The following is a 20,748-nucleotide window of genomic DNA, read 5'->3' as shown; positions in this document are numbered from 1 at the left end:
AGCGGCACACATTTTCTCCGATTTTTTTTTTTTGCAGACTGACAGTGGGACCAGTAGCACTGTTGGAAACTTATCTAGCAACCAAAAGCTAAATGGCATGAAGCATTCAACTGCCTAGGCAACACAGTGAAGATAAGAATTAAAAAAAAAAAGAAACAATGGTTTGGTTTGGTTTATGGGGTTTAACGTCCTAAAGCGACTCAGGCTGTGAGGGACGCCGTAGTGGAGGGCTCCGGAAATTTCGACCACCTGGGGTTCTCTAACGTGCACTGACATCGCACAGTACACGGGCCTCTAGAATTTCTCCTCCAAAGAAATTCCGCCGCCGCAGCCAGGATCGAACCCGCGTCTTTCGGGTCAGCAGCAAAACAATGAAAAATTATTGCAGTAGCTCTCCTTTACTTACTACTCTCTTAAGCCTTCATCGCCGCAAAGGGCTGGTTATGTTGGCCATTCATATAGCACAAAGGATGTGCTTGAATCTACGATGCATGAGAATTGCTCAATCTGCAGCTAAGCAGCATAAGACATTGTGCGGCGACTGCAAATCAGGGAACAGAGTGCAAAAATTGCTGGGCGGACCATGGCTAAAGCTTTATTTTGGATAAAAAGGGATAAATGTTGGCTTATAATATGTAGCGAAGCAACGCTGCTCACAACAAAAAAAAACCACAGTGGGAGGTTCTCAACTGGCCAACTGACCTTGACAACCTCTTAGCTTCTTTATTCACCAAGCATTAAACCAGAAGCGTACACCACCGTTTCCACATTTCAAAGCTATCAGAACACAAGCCAAAGCAAAGCAAGGCACATCATCACGCTGATGTTGCTTTTTCAGTAAAAAGAATGAGTAAAAGGGCAAAGCAGGTTGCCTGAGGGTACTCACGGTGAGGGTGTACATGACCACGGTGTAATTCTTGCCCGCATTCTGCAGGAGCCTCTTGCGAATCGCACGTATCGCATCCTTTGGTCTGTGGCAGAGGCAAAAGTAGACAGACTATTTCAGATTTGGTGTCGTCTTGAATGCCGCACTCGTTACACGAAACGTTTTTCTGCTGGCTGCATTCTGGGTGCTAAATTAACACCTTAAAGCAAAAAAAATGTGCATGCAAGACACTATTTGTTTTACGACTGGTTGCGAAAACAATTAACAGTGCAAAATGGCTTCACACATCCATTACATTAAAGAAGCCGATCACATCGCGCAGATTTGCACCCCACTGTATGTAACCTCCGGACAACAGGTACAGTAAGATCTGCCTTCAATTTGTATACACAAAGTGAAGCACATGTCATCTTTCATAATATTGACATGATATTATAATAGTATTGGAATTTTCACCGCCCTATTTCGGTAACTTCAAAGTGAAGAGAGGACCAACCACGAACTAAGATAAAAAATATTACATTCTCTTCTCTTTCCCCAAGTCCTTCTCATGTGGAAAAAGCATTAAAGGTGCACTGAAGAGGAATCTGAACTCGTCTTTTTGCCGCAGGAACTCAATCTGCACGTTCCGAGCATTATTAGAAACTTCGATTTACTGCCCTGTGTGGCCGATTTCCCTAATTAAATCGAATTAACGCCCGGCTCCCGCCTTTTTTTTAAATTCTGCCTCTTACGGTGGGCGGAGTCGACCAACGCGGGGAGTGCCTTTCACCCAGTCCCGTGGCGGCTTGCCGCTCTGCCATCAGCGGAGTAATATGTAGTAGTCCGTAGAAGCAAATAGTATGCGCGTATTTTTATTTCTGCGGGCTTATTTTGCAGTTATATTATCTGCAAATGAAACTATTTATTCACGGAAACCTAAAAAACAAAATGAAGCAAAAACAAAGCCTCCACAGAGCTGGCTGAAAGGCACCCCCGCGTTGGTCGACTCCGCCCACCGTACGAGGCAGAATTAAAAAAAAAAAAAGGCGGGAGCCGGGCGTTAATTCGATTTAATTAGGGAAATCGGCCACACAGGGCAATAAGTCGCAGTTTCTGAGAATGCTAGGAACGTATAGATTGAGTTCCCGCGGCAAAAAGAGGAGTTCAGATTCCTCTTCAGTGCAACTTTAATACGAATACATCAGAAACGTGACTTCTCTTTTTTGAAAGCCCTGTCTTGCACGTAGCGAAGTTTGTTGACTAGACCACTGTGTAAAAAGTGCTGCAACAACTTTCGTGTTGAATTTAAAACACAACATTGAAAACTGTGTTGTTTTATATATTAATCCCTTTATTTTATGCATTTGTTTTTTCTTAGATTTTTTGTTTTTAATTTCGTTTTTTATATAATTTATTGACTAGTAATGATATAAAACTAAGTCTATCTCAATGACTAATTTTGGGATTAGTGATACTTTACCAGAAAAAGGAAGATTCACTATGCCTTAGCAAGAGTTCCCCACAGTTGCGGTACTGAACTAATGCCCTTGTCAACCGTGAAAAATAAAGTTGCGCACTGCTAAATGCGAAAGCGGAGTTCACTCATAGATACGAAAATGGCAGCTGGCAAAAAAAAAAAAAAATTTTTAGATGGCAACCTGCAAGTGTAACCTTCAGAATAGCTTGTTTAAAGCAGTAGAGCATATAAAAATGAAGATAACGGCCATGACAGCATTAAATTTGCTTTATGATAATAGTATAGCAAGTCAAGACAACATCCAGAATCCGGACAACTAACCACATGGCTGACTACAGAGCAGCTTAGTGATACGTTGTTTTGCTGGCTGCTATCATAGAACGACTGCACAAATAAAAAACATACGTCACAGATAAAATGAACTTGTACGCACATTTTGTTATACAGTCGATCCTGGATATATCGAACTCGAAGGGGATCGCGAAAAAGTTCGATATATCAATAATTCGAAATATAAAATATACCTATTAGACGCTTATTTTAAAATTGCGCAAATCTCGGACAATTTCCCGGGATCGTAGCAAGTGGGAACTTACCGATTTACTCCTCTTAAGTCCACAAAAACGAAAGCACAACTCCACGATCAGCGCGCTTTATTTCGCAAGAAAAAAGTCAGTGAGCTTTGCTTGCCTCTTCCTCTGCACCATGCAGTTCATTAAGCTGTCCTCAAGCTTGTTGATAGTATCCAAATGAGAAAGTCCAGTGCCCTCCGTTGCGCCACAACAGCGACGAATGATGCTGAATGCGGATGCAAGTTCAGCCGCAGTGCATGGCGGCTGGGCCTCTTCGCCACAATCTTCGTCACTGCTCGGGTCCGCTTCCTCGGTATCGATGATGGCAGCCACGATGTGAGCATCAGAAATTAGGCGTCTGCGGGCCTGCGGCCAGCACGGTTTCCCTCTTCCCAGCTCCTTATGGCCATTCCCATTTCCTTTCACACCCCCCACAAAGTTCCCATCACGTGACTAAGAGCGCAGCTGTCCAAGGCCAGCGCCGCGTGACTCTTATTAGGAGAAGCCCATTTGCAGGAGCGCGCGCTAGTGGAAGAAGCCCACTTCCAGGGTGGCGCATACTGGGAGAAGTGCACTTGCGGGGGCTCAGCATGGCACGGAGTTCGATATATCAAATATAGGGTGCACAGGAGTTCGATAAACGTAAACAAATTTGCTATACTTTTGCATGAGATTCCCAAGGGGATTCTACATCGGTTCGATATAGGCAATAATTCGATATATCCGGGTTCTATATATCCGGGATCGACTGTATATTACATTTTATGCACAAAAAATCGCAGCGGTCGAGGATACGTACTCGACCCTCAAAGTGTGTTCTGTGAACACACTTCGACGAGTGTACTTATGTTATGCCATTTAGCTGGAGTGCACTTTTAGCAAGCAAGTGACACCGTTCGTAAGTGCACTTTACTTAATGCGCTTGACAGGGGTATAATAAAAGAAACATTAGCACGAAAAACGTTTGGAGCGAAACTGAGGAAAACCCAAGGGTACAAATTTCAGACTATGTCGTAGCAACCCAGTCAATGTCAAATGGAAGCCAGCTGATGGCTGAGCAGCATTACCCTTCGTCGGTGTCGTTGACAATGTCGCAAATCTCCATGTTCAGTGCCCAGTTCTCAGAGGCGAGTGAGGCATCTGTAGCTTGCTCTGCAATGATATGTGAACATGATCAACATCCTTATCATTACCACCACCACAATCACCATCAGCCTCATGACGATGATGATGAGCCAGATAAGTGAACTTGGTGCTCGCATACTAGTATCCATGTTTGAGAGCAGAACCTTTACACTCATGGCCATAACAAGACTAGTTCGGCTAATTGGCGCAAATTTAGTAAATTGGGCGGCAAAACCACACAGGTCTAAACAAGAAGAATGAAGCATTCATTACTGTAGGCTTTTACCAGATAATATATATACAGGGCACTGCATTTTTGGATAAAACCCAAGTTTAACTGATTCTTGCACCGCGAACATATTTCTTAAAAATGAGGTTAAATGTAATTTCTCCCCAAAAATGTGCCTTCTGGACAGTTTTTATGCACTTTTGATTTATTTGTATTTCATTTTAATAAACCTTTAAATAAACATTCCAGTTCAGAAAGCTGAAGACAGCTATAGAAAATTTGTGCATATCTAGTGCTTATCCCAGAGAGGTATCTTCAGTCAACTGGGGATCTTAAACCTCTTTAACGCTGGTTTCAATGAGGTGGATGAATATGAAGATAATTTTAACAGGGTGATTCAGAAGCGAGAGGCAAAAACATGGCTGCAGATAAGATGTCTTATCAGAGTCAGTGCATGACACACTGTCCATGCTAACGACACCCTGACTGAAGGACCTTTCATGTTTAAAATTCTCACTGCGATATTCAATGTTTTGGCACAGTGCAAATAAATGCAGGCCAGTCTTACTCAGACGCGAGAGTGCTCAGTTGGAGAATGGTAACGTATGCGAGAAAATATTAGTAACAGGTTAGGAAAAAAATCTTAATCAGTAAATAATTTTTAGTGGAACCTGATTTTCACGCTGTTTATGAAATAATGAGCAATAATTAGGGCATTATGTGTCTAGCATAAAGACTAACTGTTTTAGTAAAATGTCTTGTGCTGCAAAAAATGACCCAACAAAGCCTGAAAAACAAACTTTTCCTGAAGAAACAGATTTTCATCCGAATTTGAGCTTGAAAAATATTTCCAGATTTTTGCCCCCTGAAATTCCGGCAATAATAAAACCTGAAAACAAAGGGCCCTAAATATATAATGACATGTCACACAGACATTCATTTCATGAGATGCTTCTCCCATGTTGTCATTTTCAAAACTCAATTAAAACAAAATGCATCCTTTAATCTTGTGTAAAAGTGTAAAAGAATGGCAACAACATAAAATTTAGGTTCAGCTTTGGTTTCAAAGGATTTTTTGCGCCAAAGACACACTGCGAGCTAGGAGGCTTCGGAAAACCAGAGTATGTGGATGTTTTTCTTCTGAAAAACAAAAAATAAGTTCTGGTTTTTACACAACTAAGTCCACAGTTTGTCCCTTTTATGCTGAAAACCTTAACAACAGCCAGATAAAAAGATGTGACATTGGAGTTTAGGAGTTCTGCAATATCTGCTGCGGCCATCAACAATGAGAGGTGACTCATGGCCACTTGTGTTATCTGCAACTGGGGTTTGAAAGATACCGGATGCTGCCTCACACTGACTTGTTACCAGTGTTGTGAAATAGGAGGCGCGCTTTCTTTCCACCTCCATTTCACAGAGAGAGACAGGTGTTTAAAGTGAGCAGAAGGTACAATTCGTTTAAAAAGTGTACGCTCGTGCAGTGGCATGGCCCACATATTTTCCAGCCTGCACACAGAGACACAGAGAATGATGCACAAGGAAAGGAATAGAATAGACCTGAGACGCCGAAAAGGAAAATGTCATCATAGACAGTAAATAGCACATTTATGAACCGTGCATTCTATGCTGCAAGCACAAATGTATCAATCATGTTTTCCTCTCGTGTTGTTTCTTGTTTTGTATTGTATAACTTCTTCAGCTATGTACTACTTGTATAAGCATATATTTGCTTGCACTGACCTTTTCTTTATTAATTGTACCACCGCCGATAGCGAGAACTGCACAAGTGTTCACTGAGTTTTTATAGTAGCTGCTGTTATTTCATTAATTTCTGCTGTTTTACTTAATGATATAAGAGGTTTCAGTACAGTCACTGACTACTATGGGACCTCCTTCTGTATAAATTTGTCCACTTTATATTTCCTTTCTTTTATTACAATAAACTTATTCTAATTCTGCATGTGACAAGTGAGTGGCAGAAATGTGCTCCCAATGTTTGTACGGTTTAGAACACTTTTAAATGTAGAGCTTTTTGCTCTTTGTACACAACAGGCAACTTCTGGTATTTGGACATGAACAAGCTGTGTTGATAAAATTCAGCTGAACCGAATTCATCAGAAACCTGGGCTAAGGGAGCTTCATTTAATATGCGGGGCATCGTCCATATAAAGGAAGCATTGCAGTCGCCGGTGAAAATTCCCAATTTCCGCACCACCATCTGCAACAAGCAATTTTGCCATGAAGGATTACATCGATAGCAAGCACATAAATTCAATTCAGTGTGCCACCAATGCTGGATTAATGTGGCCTGTCATTCATCAGCCTGACGACTGTCAATTCGTGCAAAACCAGTTATGCTAGGAAAAAAAGCTGCGCAGTCACGAAATCTGCAGCTTTCATTTTATGCCTGCAATCAAATTTTGAACATTGCATGGTAGTACACTCTTAACAGAAAGGAGTAAAAAGGGATTAAAGTTGTCATCTAGCACACATGCTTTAAAGAAAGGAGTGCTCCAGAGGAGAGCTTACTCCCTTTTTACTCCCATATAGGTGTATTCATGTCAAGAGTATAGCATATAAAACGCACGGCGCCAATGCACATACAAAACATCAAACCTTTCCATGTAAACAATTACCTTGATAACAGTGCGCGTCACAACGTACACAGATGTCTCTCTTGCTTGACAAACACATGCGCTTTGACATAGCGCCCATTCTCTCCAGTGCCTAAACGTCAACAAGCGAACTGATTCAATGTTTTTCTTGAACGGGCATGAAAGAAACTGACACAAAATCATGGCCACTCTTGATATTTAATAGCACCAAACTCTCATGTTTACAAGATTTGCATCGCGTAAAACACGATCAGAGACGATACCCGCGCTAAGTTTTCGCGCAGTCACGGTTCCTGGCAGAGGTCCACCCATCCTGATGGCTACCCCGCCTCATTGGCGCTCCTCTCTGATTACGCCAAACTAGCGGGGCCACACCCCAGCAGGCTATTAAGCGCCCAAGTGACGATTGCCAAAGCCCGCCGCTGCAAGCACGCCTACTCTTTGGCCAAACTGCTGTGAGATGAGTCACATATGCGACGCCGCTCACGCCAGCGCGGGGCAACGCACCGCGAAACCTCCACAGCCAAGCTGACGGCTTTCAAGGAAGTCACTGCGCGGACGTCCAATTTATGCCGGCGTCGCGCGTAGCTCTCGAACCGGTAAGAGACCTCCTTGTCAAAGTGTCATAGTGATGCGCGTAGTACACCGCCTTCTTCTGGCAAAAGAACGGAGGCACATAATACTCTAAATATAGACGCGTCAGACGGCCCTCTCCTGCGTACAGGTGAAACAAAAGCGCGCGCACAGGAACGAAACAGCCTTCGTTCTGGCTTTCAACTCGCGAGGTACCGTTATCGTCAGCCCGGCTCTCACGTAGTAGTGCAACACCTACGCCGGCCAGCGCTGTTGTTTAGGCTGAGTCGGCCGCAGCACTTCCCGTAAGCGAAAACAATCGGCCCGTGTTGCCGGGCGCTCGAAGCTTAAAAAGAATGCTCGCGCTGTGACAAGAGACGATGACCGTCAACAAGTCGCCGATAACGCGCGTCGCGACGACATCCCGCGGAACGAGAAGGTTTGGAAGCAGTAGAAGTCAGTGGGTCGCGCGACACCGTATCCGCAGTCTCGGACGGGTGAGCGACCGACTCATTCCGAATGCAGCGAAGGGACTCATCGTTTCCTGTCGAGACGCACAAAAAAACGAAACACAAGCGACGCCAAATGAGCGGAGGAGCTCTCTCCAACGCAACTCGATGGGCGGCTGGGCCCACGGTACGTTAAACAACACTGCAGGCACGAACAGCACGGTGATAACTCCGATATTCGCCAGCGAGAACACGCTCACGCGCAACCCGGGCTCCGCTGTACTTCCCTGTAGGCACTTGTTTGCGAGGAAATGAGAGCCGTACGGAACACCTTCGCGAGCCCAGCTGATTTACGTTCGGCGGAGAAGCATAAAAAAAAGAAGGCGAACGAGGCTTACCGATCTTTTGGCCCACGGGCGTATTGAAGGGGTTCCCCCCCAGCTGGGCCAAAAGCGCCGACATTTTCGCGAACTCCGTGGCTTGTGTCTCTCGCGTTCCGGGATGGTCGTCGCAAGAACACAACACAGGTGCTTATCGCATTAAACGAACGGCGTCCATTAGCGGTGCAGCGAAACAGTTGTCTCGTTCATCGCATTCGATCAGTTTCGTATTCAGACGGAGGCGCCGCCTGCCGTCGTTTACACGAAAACGAAAGCAAAGCGTGCGCATCGAGCACGAAGGTTTTGTAAAAATTGCGCGATCGATATATCTTTGCATGACGCGTTTAAATTACTCCCAATACAATTTGCATAGAATTGCTGAGACAGTTTTTGGCAGTAAGCAATTAAGCTTTGATATCGGAGAACAAAATATGAGCCTACCGAATGAAGTCATCTGACCTTCATGTGTTTTTAAGCGCGACAACCGACACCAGAGCATATCTGCCATATATCTGCCAAGGCTATCTCTTCTACCGCAAACAATGACGATGGATCTGCGCTGATGTAGGGCAGAAGAGTCATCCAGTCTTTCTAAAAATGGCTGCAAACAATCCCTTTGACCAGAAGCGTGCAGCGCCATCTTCGTTAAAATATTTTCGTTTTGTGCGTTTATCAGGAACGCAGCCGCCGCCGCTCCCACTTGTTCGACAGTGCGCAGCTTTCGATACTCCGCCAACGGCGCCAACTTTTTTGCTTTTGCGAAAGTGTCCGAGTGCAAAAACAGTGCCACAGTGTTCTCCAGCTTGTACTTTACCGTCGCCAGTGACCAAGAAGCGAGAAAAGACTCTCTGGCAATCCTGCGCCATGGACAACAAGCACGAAGCAAATAACGTGAGCGAAAACAGCGAATGATCTCGGTATCTTCATGTAAAACACGCCGTAAGATTAACATTGCGAGTGAAACTTGCACCTTTACACTACTGACAGCCTAACTTTGTATTCAGCATGTGTTTACCTACGCCGAGCCAGGCGCGTTTATTTTCTGTTTCTTGTACGCGGCAACTCTCGACTTCTGCGAGCTGTCGCGTCTGGCAGGTTCTGCGGTATGCCGTAATTTTAGCTCGCGCCCAACCGTTTTGCCTTGTACGGCAAATCGTCTGCTCGCGTCCAACGGGCCAATGTTGTCCTTCTTTTCTGATGATGTCACCACGTGGGCGGCCCCCCTTTCCGCCGCAACCTGTGCTGCTTGTGCTTGGGCTAGCGGAGAGGAGTTTCTTACCGAGAAAATGCGGCTTTTCAAATGACATGCCCAACTAAAAGAGTCTGCCGCGGACTCTATTGATTGAATATTAAAACGCTTCTGCGGCAAAATTGAAAGTAATTTTCAAAATTAGTTGTTTGTTTATGTAATAGATGGCGCTACAAGCGTTTGTTGCCTAAAGTATTGGTGGTTGTTATAAGCCACCTCAAACAGTCGAAAGGCTCACTAAGAAGTTAAGTAGGTCAGCGCACGCCCATCTTTTTGTCGTCTGCTCGTAGATGGGCGTTTGCCACGGCACTGGCAGCCCTTCAGCAGCTGGAAACTGCGGCTAGCGATTGACGCTGCGCCGTGGCAGTTGTTCTATCGAGCTTGCGATGCGTCACGGACGCCTGACTATAATGAAAGAGTGGCGGCATCTAGACAATGGTAGCTCAAGACGCTCTCTTTGCTATCAACGGACTGGTGAGACGCGCGGGAAAAGAATTGTGTTATCTTACTGTGTGGTCCGCCATCGCAGCAGCGTTGCCGGACTATAGCGGTCAATATTGTTTTATCTGGCTGACGGTACGTATCGTGGACAAAAGTCTGAGGGATGCGAATTCGCGGGGAAATATTTCCTCGCTAGCTCGTTCTAGCGGATGGAGCGTGCGTGTCCACGGATCTACTCTTTTGGTTGGCCTGTTTTTGCCTGGCCCAGCAGAAATAACCTTTATTATTTTTATTTTTTTTCAGCGAATCCGCGTCCCGCAAACTTTTGTTCATGACCGTACGTTTGAGCGCGCTGAAGCTTGCGGAAGAAAAGAATTTTAATTCCGCTCAGTCTCTGAGGGGCCGTAGCTTTTTTTTTTTTTTTCAGTCGCATTTCGTTTTTCATTTGATTGACAAGCGCTGAGGACATGCCGGCAGACAGGCGACAGCTGTGTGTACCGTTCTTCCGACCGGAGCAATCACGCGTAACGTGAAATAAGGCTGATCAACTTTTATGCGTGTTTTTGCTTCTTACGTCCAACGCTCCGTTTTTCACTATGGGAAGATTGAACTACAGATGTTATGCGCTTATGATGGCGGTGTTTTCACTCGATCTTCGCAAATATACCGGACATACCACGCATATCATGCGGCTATTGCCTTGGCCAGCCGTCTCAGAAACGTGCACGTCATGCTGATGTCAACACTCTCTACTTGAAAAATGGTTTCTGAGTGGCCAGCGTCTGGGCGGTGACCAGTCAGCGAGGGTCATCTTGCTTGCACTGAAGGCGCGAGGCAATCAGTAACCTTTTTGTTTGCCTGCGCTCGCAGATAGTTGACATCTTCACAAAGCCGTATTTCTATTGTTCGTGAGACGAGGAGCAGACACATGTATGTAATCTGGACAATGGTGGGGTATGTGGGGTTTAACTATTTCCTTACCGCGGGAAAGCAGGCTTTTAAGTGTGGTGTGCATAAAAAAAATTTATTCGTGCATAAGTATAAAAATGTTGCTTTATATTGCAACATATATCATAGTGTAACTAATGGAGCTGCGCAGCGGCGTCGTCTGCTGCAATGCCTGCCGCGCATGCGCAAGCGTGCTGAGATGGGGGCCAAGTAGGGGGGGGGGGGGGGGGGGGGTGAGCATGGGGTAGCCGGCTTCAAAAAATGCGGCGTAACCACCTCTCCTGTGTTATTTCATTCCTCCATTACTGCGCCGGCGGCCAAAGACACCCAGTAGGCCTTGCGAAAGCGCGTGACTTCCGCCACGCTTTCTGGCGTGCAGCTCGGATAAAGAGGGCCTTTACTGAGTTTTCCTTCTCCCACGGCGAAACTGCATTTCTTACAGCTGCCAATGACAATTTGGACAGCGTAGCGCACACGCGGCCAATGGAAATGGGAGGCGAGCCGAGCTCACTACGGTGTCTACGTAAAACATACATATCTGTTTCCCTCCATGAAACGGAAGCGGCGGAATTCGGTATGGAGCATACAGTCTCTCGCGAGAATATCGTGCAGCATTGTGGAAGGTAATCGGCCATCAGTCGAGGGCACTGAAGGAGCCATTCGCAGATTTGAGCGGTTCTCCGGCGCCTCGGCGCATATTTGGTTATCGTGACGTGCTCAACAACAAAGTTCTCCCGCAGAAACAAAAAAAGAAAGTCAGGTCAGCAGGACGGGGTGGGGGGGGCGAACGATACGAGAGCTCGCTATGTACTATAAAGATGCGATAGCGAGCTTGGACTCACACGCCGAGTCAACCGTTCCGCCGCACCCGTCATGTAACTTAGGTTTTTGTTCGACGGCGTTAATTAAGCCTGCAACAATAGGTGATTTCTCGTTGATCTGGCACTAACGACTCCGGACTGAGGCGTGGTCTTGCCATTTCACAGCGAATGGGCGCTGCGGAAGGGAGGGTGGGGTATTGAGAGGGGGATGGTTACAAATGACAAATTGCGTTTACTGACACCACTAAAGGCCGCCAACGTGGTCTACCCTTTACTGTCAGTTCTCCTCAAGTCGGTTATCAAGCCGTTTCACTGCACGCCAACTTCAAGACCACATGAATGGTTTGCATGGCGGTGCTAGTTGCCGAGATAACAGGGATCACATGGTGTGAGCTATATCCCGTGCACATTTATTGGAGGGAGCAAGGATTTCAGGGCTATTACCGCAGCGATGGCGAAGTGGTTGAGCATCCGCCTTGCATGCGGGAGGTACGGGGTTCGATCCCCAGTGCCTCAGTGTACCCACCGGTGACACAGTTGGTACAAGCTTCCCCTGGCTTAGTGTTCGGCTTAATCAGGGCGAAATGCTTCTGTAATGAGCCTCTGACCCCCACCTTGAACAAACGAAGGTACCTTGTGCCATGGCGCTCTTTGACCCCAGATGCCCTTGCGCCATAAAAATTCACTATCATCATCATCAAACCAGTGCTATTACATTAACTTGAATCCACGAAGTGACCCAATGTGATTTGGTTTGTGACGCAGGTGTTATCGCCACGTGTCCGAGGCTCAAGGTGAGCTTTGTCAGCGCCGCACTCAGACCACCTCAGCGGAAGAACGTTGGGCGCCATGGCTTCTGCCGCCTACAAGGAACTGCGGTCCCAGCAGGCCGACGTGTTGCGTCGCCTGCCACAAGGTCTTCGGACCTGGACCGACGACCTGCTCAAGCGACAGGCCAGGGAGCTCCAGTTCGAGTTCCCGGACGACGTCACCAGGCGCTACCTGTACGAGTCCTGGGTGAAGTACTTCGGCGGCGAGGCGTGCGTCGGAGCGTCCCTTGACACGCTGGTCTTCAACTGCATCGTGTCGACGCCGTCGCCCTCGAATCCCGCGGTTCCTCTCTTCACGGACATCGTCAAAGGTGGCACTAACGCAGCCCCTTCCAAGGGTAAGCCTACGAACACCCGGGATACCACTGCAAAGCCTGTTCCTCCCAGTGGGGCGGACATCAAAGACGTTCCGAAAAGTGAGAACAACAGCAACGTTGCCGAAAAGCAGCAGGACGCAGCGCTGAAGGACAGTGAAGCGAAAAAAACGGATGACACGGTACCGAAACCAGCTGGAAACGCAAGTGAGGACAAGAAAGATGCAGTTGTGGTAAAAGGTGACTCAGAAAAAGTAGCTTCCAAAGAGGGTTCTTCGAAAGATAAGACGGACGACAAGAAATATGCTAGCGGCGACGTCCAGAACGCCGACAAAGTGTCCAAGACGACAGTGGCTGAGGTGGCAACCGTTAAGAAGGATGACGCGCAGAAGCCGTTGGCGACTGCAGAGGTGAGTCCCACGAAAGTTTCCAAGGTTTCGACTTCAGCGAGTGAGGAGAAAGAGAATAGACCTGCTGCCGGTGTTCCCGGAGACGACGCGTCCGTAGAACTTCGTCGAGACACAAAGAACAGCACGCCGAATAAGAATGCTCACAACAAGTTCAGTTTCTTCAAATGGCGCCCCGCCAGCATGATTGAACCCCGCAGGACGGGCGTAGGAGGTATCAAGTTCCGGAGGAGCTTGCTTGAAACGGGAAGCGCTCCCAAAGAACGCACCGTCGGCCGTCAGCCATCTTTCACTGCTCCGAGCGCGCTCAAGTTTCTCATCTACCTGTCAAAGCTTCTGGAAACGAGCAAAGAGAGTCGTGAGGCCCTCGACGAAGCTGGCATGATCATCGGCTTCTGCTCCCTGCTCCTTGCCCTCGTGTCCTTCAAGACGAGGACGCAGGTCGAATCCTACTTCCGGGACCGGGCAGGAAGCGTCCTGTCAGTTGTCGTGCCTTCCGCTTCCTTCCGCGGCGTGGTTCCGGTTCCCAACCGCCGCTTCCTGGAAGTCCTCCACGAGCAGCTCACCAGGGGCTCCCAGTTGCAGACGAAGATAAGCGTCCTGGCAGTCTGCCAGTACCTCTACTTCCGGGAAGCCGGGGAAGGCAAGTTTCCAGAGCTGGACATGAGGTTTCTTAAGGAAGGCTACCTGAACCACACCATCGGAACCGGTCTTGGAACCCTGTCCCTTCTGCGAGCGCTGCAGGAGAAGACTAAGCTGAATCCAGCGGCCATCCTGAGGTTCCTCAATTCGGACGTGACGCGCGAGTCTTGCGAGCGCGTCGAAGAGTTCCTCAAGCAGCAGGCGTCCCTGACTGGCAAGAAGACCGGCAGGGCCGGGAAGCCGTCTGCTCAGCACACATGGCCGTGGTGTCGCGTCATTGATCAGAGGCAGCACTCGACCCTGATGACTCGCGCGAACGCCTTCTACGCCGTGCGCGTCGTCTGCTGCCTGGCTCCCCCACCGGAAGACCGGATGTGGAAGAGCGTCGATTTCGTCCCCGAGGAAGTGAAGAAGTACGAGCGCGAATGGGGCGACATGTTCCGACGGCACCTGAACGACGGAAGCATACGCAAGGCGAGCGACTCCATGGTGAAGCACCGGGAGTGTGAATGGGCCAAGGCACTCGACTCCATGTACTTCGTCGAAGACTTCGAGCTCCTCTCGGTCGGCTCTTACAAGAAGCAGAAGTCGACCACCGACATCGACAGTTGCGAGGTTTTGGAAAAGAAGAGTGGTGCTACGTAATCCTTCATTTGTCTGTGTGCGAACTGATGTGAGCGACGTGTTGAGCCAGAGTTGTTTGTTCACAACAGTTACGAAACAACGGTCGAATATCCGGAGATTTTATTCTGCAAGCTTCTGGAGACTATTAGGCTGAATCGACGCCTTTGAGGTCCTTGGGTTGCTGCTGGCAACACTCTAGAGAATGAAAACTTGCAAACCTCCAAATTTTTTACCAGTTTGCATACTCCATTTTGAAATGTGGGCGTCATGAGAAGTTTCGCATTCAGCGTGATCAAAGAGCTCTGGCGTCGAGTTTGTGCTGCCATATAAGTCGAAGAAGGAAGACCCTGTGGTTTTTCTGAGTCCTGTGGTGACGTCAAGATTTTTGAGGTACTGTGCGCTGAGCGAACACTCCCTTGTGTGTTGTGAGCCTGTGGTGAGCACCAGCTCGCTCCCATCACCTTTGTGTGATGAGCATGCGCAGTCTATATCTTTGCTGCCCCTGCACCCTTTGTATCAACGTAGGGTAGTCCACGGAAGATGGAAATACTACCAGGAGGAGGAATCATCTCCGTTACATGTTTCTCTACAATGAGTAGGTCATGCCATCTCTGTGCTGGTTCATCGCTGAAGTAGAGTAGTCGCGTGTGGGTCTGTGATGTGCTCCTTAATTCTTTAGCTATACCCATCAAAACTATCACATGAAGCTTCCTCCTGGTACTTCCATCTTCTATGGGTTGTGCACATTCCAACAGCATCACATTGAATTCTCCTGATTGCAATGTGCACGTGAAACCTCTGTGATTGTAAATGTAGTGGTCTAAAAGGCTTGCTGCCTGCGAGGCTTCTAGAGTGACCTGCCTGTGGTTTCCTATCCTCTACCTTTGCTGATGGTTAAATTGTTTCTCTCCCGTAGGGTGCGGTTAGCCTTCTTGCAATGTATTTGTTGCTCAGTCTGTTTTTTACTGTCTGTCAAACCTGTTCTTGACAGTGTAGTTGTCCCGTTACAATATGATGTGAAACTGTAGTGACTGTAAAGGGGTCGCTTTTCGTTCGGGTTGCACACTTTACCTAAACCAAGCATGTTGGCACAAGAGGCTTCTAAGGTCAAAGGGATTTGCACTCTGCCGCTTAGGCGGCACGCTGTCTTTGCAAACATGTTCTTGTGGCGGCGTTGGACCCAAGTCAGAGCAGCTGAAGCGCTTGCTTTTTATTTTATACGTAGTTTTCCTCTTGAAACAATAGCGTAACTCTCCGGCATTGCTTTTGGTTTGACTGCGAATGTGGCCTCAGTTTGCGAAAAAAGTGTCAGACCGTATTATTACTGTCAGGGTCGCACCCGCGGGGACAAACCTTGTGGAACGCGGGAGTGCGATAAATTTGCGTGTCCCCATGGGTTTGAGTCCCGAAAAAGAAACGGACGAACTAAGAAATTTGTGATGAGAGGCCAGTTGGTAAGACATTCTGAAGACATAAAACTACGCAGGGGACAGGACACAGAAAAGATGCGGACAGGACGAGTCCTGTCTGCATCTTTAGTTTTATGTGTTCAGTAGGACGAACTAAGCCTGGTTACATGTGAAAGCCATGGTGCCCCAGCAAGTTTCAGGGTGCCTTGAGAAAAGGCAGCTTAAAACTTGAACAGTCACCCGGAGGGAAGCCTGACTCTGCTCACTGACGTTTCGGCTCAAGGATCTGCCTTCTCCTGGGCCTAGACGAAGGCGAGTCCTTTTGTAGAAGCCAAGAACAGACTGAGGCTTTCTTCTACCTTGTTGAAGTTAGTACTGTCAAAAATTCTACATTCCCTGATCTATACCTGTAGAGAAAATACAGTTTTTTCTTGTTTAAACATCCTTGGTCCAGAAACGTTGGTTCCAGGGTACACACTATGCTTGCCAATTCAGAGAAGCGCCATCGTTTTTTTTTTTTTTGCCGTTAACACTTATTCTTGCATAAAGATGCCGGGACTGAGGTGTATCTCTATGCAAGAATAAGCGTTAAGGGGTGGTGGTGTGACATTAGACCGTTCAGTGTGCAGTAGGGAGTGACTTGCATCGGGACGGGACTTCGGAACTGTACGCTAACTGCTGAAGTGTATGCTGAACTCTTGTGCACGCTGAAGTGTGAGTGCATGAATATAATCTCTTCTGTGACGTATACCGTAGGTGCCTTTACAACTTACGCGAGTAACCAAGTTCCTAGTCTGTGCATATATCAAAACCATAACACCGAGTCGTAGGAGGAATAACAGCACTAGATCGTAGAGCAACTTACACAGGGTGTAAACCCTCAGTGTGTGTGTGTGTGTATCTTAAGTATAGATGCTTATAGTGATACATCACGAGAAACTATTTTTTATTGAGCGCTTTAACCAACAGAAGGACGCATATATATGACTGGTTTCGGTGCCCACCGGCGCGGTTTTCAAAGCGCTAGTTGTTTTACCGTCATGCGTTCCGATGTGGCACGGTGCCTGTTCTAACACCCTCCCTTACCACATTCCGTTTCCCAGCCTTTTTAGGTGCGCTTAGTTCACCGGGAGAGTCAGCGCTTTGAGGGACTCAAACGTCCGGTTATCCGCTGTTTTCGAAGCAGAGGTGCTCAACTTTAAGGCTGCTTCGCCTGCTTTGTTGTTTCAGGCCGTTTCTTTCGGCAGACTGCCGCTGCCATTGGCTGAAACGTCGCCAACGCAGACAGGTACAAAGTATACATGGAACGAAGGGCCTATAGCTCATTGTTGACACTCAGAGGACGGAGCCCATTCCTTTCGCGAGCGCAGAGTAGTCTCGTAGTTTTGGCTACGAGAAAGAAGACTTTGCAGCACGGGGATGAGTTGAGTTCGTTCCCCGTTTCGCATTATTTTTCTCACGCTTCACAAACCGCTAGTCGTTATACTGTCGACAGGCATTACCTTGATGCGCACAGAACATGTTTAACCGAAACTGACGCATTCAGGGCGAGCAGTAATGACTATCGTCAGAGTAGGGCTGATTTCTTTTAATTGTATACACTGTAAACAGAAAGGAGTGAAAAGGGAGTAGGCTGCCTTCTAGCACACTCTAGAGGGCAGTTTACTCCTTTTTAACTCCTTACACTCTAAACATAAAGGAGTAAAAAGGAGTAAGCTGCCCTCAAGAGTGCACTCTCTTTTTAAAAGCGAGTGCGATAGATAACGTACTCCCTTTTTACTCCCATATATGCGAATTCATGTTTAAAGTGTACCGAGAGGCACCTCTCCTTCCTCCATAACGCTGCGTGTGGATGTTATTCACCAGAAAGCAGAGAGTGTATCACTCAGCGTTGAGCACTGGATGGCCGTGCCATGACGATGGCGATTATCGCCATGTGAAGGAGAGTATAAAGCGGTTCATGTGACGTATCTTTTGTTTGAGCATCGGACAAAGCCAGAATCCAGCTAGGTGTATTCGGCGCAACATGTCATCTCACAAGTGAAGAAGTACCTTGGGAAAATGACTATGCGGAAACAATTATTTAGCGGAACGGTATTAGTGCCACAAGGATACACAGACATTTGAGCAGCTAAGACTCTAACTATTCTGAGCTGTACCTCCATGTTTCAAGGGTATAGAGAACTTCGCTGAGAGTTGCAAAGTTGTCTGACCAGTGTGCCTTGCAGTTCGCGTCTCTTGCTGATTAGTAGTGTTGTAGGGATATGAAAATGACGAGTCTTTCAGTGCGGCGCAGGCGCCCGTGTTTTCGGTTAAGAGTTAGTCGTGTACGATGTAGTCAAAGAGATATTGCTCACAATGAGAGGTAACTGCAAGCTCCAAAACTGCAGAAAGTTCTCCACGTAACAATAGTGTTTTATTTGAAAATACCGGGCTTTGACCATTCCTCTAAGGTTCCTAGTCCGCTTCACATCGATAAAAGCGCTTTAGTGAAACAAACCATGCTTGAAATGTTTTTGTCATATTGATGATATTGACAGGTCAAGATCGGACCACCCGTTTTTTAATTTTTTTTAGTTGCAGCAAATTAAAAAGCGTCGCGTTCATTTAAACCGATGTCAAATTCTTTCTCAGATCACTGTTTGCAGGAAGTGCTCATTGTCATTAATATTAAGCTGCCTTCAATTACTATCGGCAGTGGCGTTATCTGAAAACATAACCCAAAAAACACGGTGGTGCACGAATTAAAGCTAAACATATTCGAGGTGACCTGGTTAAAATGACCGCTGGACTCCGTCGCGCTGATGTCTACTGCGACCAAGTAGGAGGATTTATATGATTTATACTACATGGTTATTTCATCGTTCATCGTTCAACCAAATATTGATAACTAGAATTTGAACAAACTTTCAATTCCATTTCAATCATCTTTTCCCCATAATCTCTCCCACCGCGTCTGCCTTCGTGTTGAGTTTGAAGTGCCATATATACTATACAGGGCAGGTGTATGCTTTGTATACACAGTGTTTACTCCAGTCACTGGTTGCCAGCTTGGGGCGCCAGATGCAATAAAATTTGTATTTTCCACCTGTGTTGTGTCTGTTGCTCAACATGACAGGGAGAAAATGGCTACGCAACCGAGGAGCTACTGGATAAGGTAGCCTGCTATCGACTGAACTAATTAAAACTATAGCCGAATGCAACTCAACAACAAAAGGGACAAATTCATCTTCGGTTAATTCTCTTGCGCCATCGTCATCAACCTGACTACTCCCACTGCCCGTAATAAGGACCAGCGGTTATCCTGCCTTCGCATTACATGCCCTGCCCAAGCCCATTCCTTCCTCTTGATTTCGACTATGATGTCATTAACCCGCGTTTGTTAGCCTCCACGTTTCTGCCCCATAGGTGAGTACCGGCAAGATACAGCTGTTTTATACTTTTCTCTTGAGGGATATTGGTAAACTGCCATTCATGACCGGAGAGAACCTGCCATATGCGTTCCACCCCATTCTTATTCTTCTAGTTATTCCCCTCTCATGATCCGGATTAGCTGTAACTACCTGCCCTAAGTAGACATATTCTCTTACTACTTCCAGCGCCTCGCTATACCCATTGCCAACTGATGTTCCCTTGCTAGACTGTTGAACATTACTCTGGTTTTCTTGCGTCAACCGATTTTCATGGCATCGCGGTTAATCCGTTGGAAATTCCCTGTCACGCTAGCTATTCTAGTTAATCCGCGGTTAACCCACATGCAACACTAGGTAATCTAAATAAGTGGGTAATCCCTTGTCAGGTCATCACGAGAAGGGATTAACTGTGACGTCATGAAAACCGGTCTTTACCATTGGCCGGAGGGACTCGTTTGAGGGGAATTTGCCGTTTTGTTTTTGAGTGGTATCCGAGTATAGGTAGCTCTCGGTAAAGTGGCCCCAAACAGCCACTCGCCAAAAGCTGCTCCTTATTAAATGCAGCGCATTTATAAAAACAACGCTTAGCACCCTTGTGACGCAGTAACCACCTTGACACCGAATAATCATGAAGACAGAATATTCAGTGCCATTCAGGTGGCCTGGGAACGGGAGGATCGAGAACTAGGAAAACAAAACAGCTATCTTATTAATATCCTCATTTATTCCAGCTTCTTTTACAGCACACGTCTGCGATTCATTCCTCTCCTAAACCTGTCATTTTCTGCACGTAAATCCTTCATGTTTCTCGTTTAATTACTCATCTATTTCCCCACATTTCATTGACATTTTTGATTATTACTATGATATATTTTCGAGTATTGTGATGTCATCGCCAGACTCCTGGAAACGCTGAACAGGACAAACGCAGAGTAAGTAGGTATTCTCGGTATAAAAAGTGGAAGGATACTCGAGCAGACGATTTTCACGGCTACCGGAAGCGTGCCCGTAACGTCGTGGCTGCCGTGGCTCCAGCGAATGACAACGTGTGGTGGCCTGCCGACGTCACGGTACTAGTTACGTCTATTTTCCCGATTTTCATTTCGAACTCGGTCACTAAGAAGACATCAATCGGCCCGCGAAGTTTAAAAAACGCGGTTTTTAAAAAAATATAATAAATTGCCGGCTCAGTTCTGATGACTCATACTTGGTGTGAATGCTTCTTAGCATAATTTCTAAGCATTGAAAACTTTTACAAGTGACTTTTAATTCATTGCATAGTCCCTTTATAGGCTGATACCGTCGTCCGTTAACAAAGCGTGTCACACGCGTTAACGCGGGGAACTAAAAAAGATAGAAGAA

At 46.8% G+C, this 20,748-nt stretch overlaps 2 protein-coding genes across 3 annotated transcripts in view; one reads left to right on the top strand and one right to left on the bottom strand.

Annotated features, from left to right (window-relative positions):
* LOC149349000 (TOM1-like protein 2) overlaps positions 1 to 8,506 on the bottom strand; it is a 30,346-nt gene extending 21,840 nt beyond the window's left edge. The window contains exons 1-3 of the mRNA XM_089541099.1: positions 8,307 to 8,506; positions 3,985 to 4,069; positions 887 to 971 (exon numbers count right to left, since the gene is read on the bottom strand). Of these exons, the coding sequence (XP_089397225.1) occupies positions 887 to 971; positions 3,985 to 4,069; positions 8,307 to 8,370 (234 nt within the window). The 5' untranslated portion in view covers positions 8,371 to 8,506. The remainder of the gene's footprint in view (positions 1 to 886; positions 972 to 3,984; positions 4,070 to 8,306) is intronic.
* Positions 7,266 to 19,060, top strand: LOC149348999 (uncharacterized). 2 transcript variants are annotated; one of them, XM_089541098.1, is made up of 2 exons: positions 7,266 to 7,485; positions 12,513 to 19,060. In XM_089541098.1, exon 2 carries the CDS (start codon positions 12,597 to 12,599, stop codon positions 14,583 to 14,585), a length of 1,989 nt encoding a protein of 662 aa, XP_089397224.1. In that variant the 5' UTR covers positions 7,266 to 7,485; positions 12,513 to 12,596; the 3' UTR covers positions 14,586 to 19,060. The 2 variants fall into 2 exon arrangements, with proteins under 2 accessions (XP_089397224.1, XP_089397223.1); XM_089541097.1 differs by lacking the exon at positions 7,266 to 7,485 and adding an exon at positions 8,940 to 9,179.
* Positions 19,061 to 20,748: the final 1,688 nt, after the last annotated feature.

Source organism: Amblyomma mixtum, chromosome 4 (assembly GCF_055824585.1).
Source record: "Amblyomma mixtum isolate Tamu chromosome 4, ASM5582458v1, whole genome shotgun sequence".
Taxonomy (NCBI): Eukaryota; Metazoa; Arthropoda; class Arachnida; order Ixodida; family Ixodidae; genus Amblyomma; species Amblyomma mixtum.
This window is presented reverse-complemented; position numbering and strand designations above follow the sequence as displayed.

Bases quoted from the DNA above. Each gene is read 5' to 3' on its own strand.
- LOC149348999 (XM_089541098.1), top strand. From the start codon at position 12,597: ATGGCTTCTGCCGCCTACAAGGAACTGCGGTCCCAGCAGGCCGACGTG.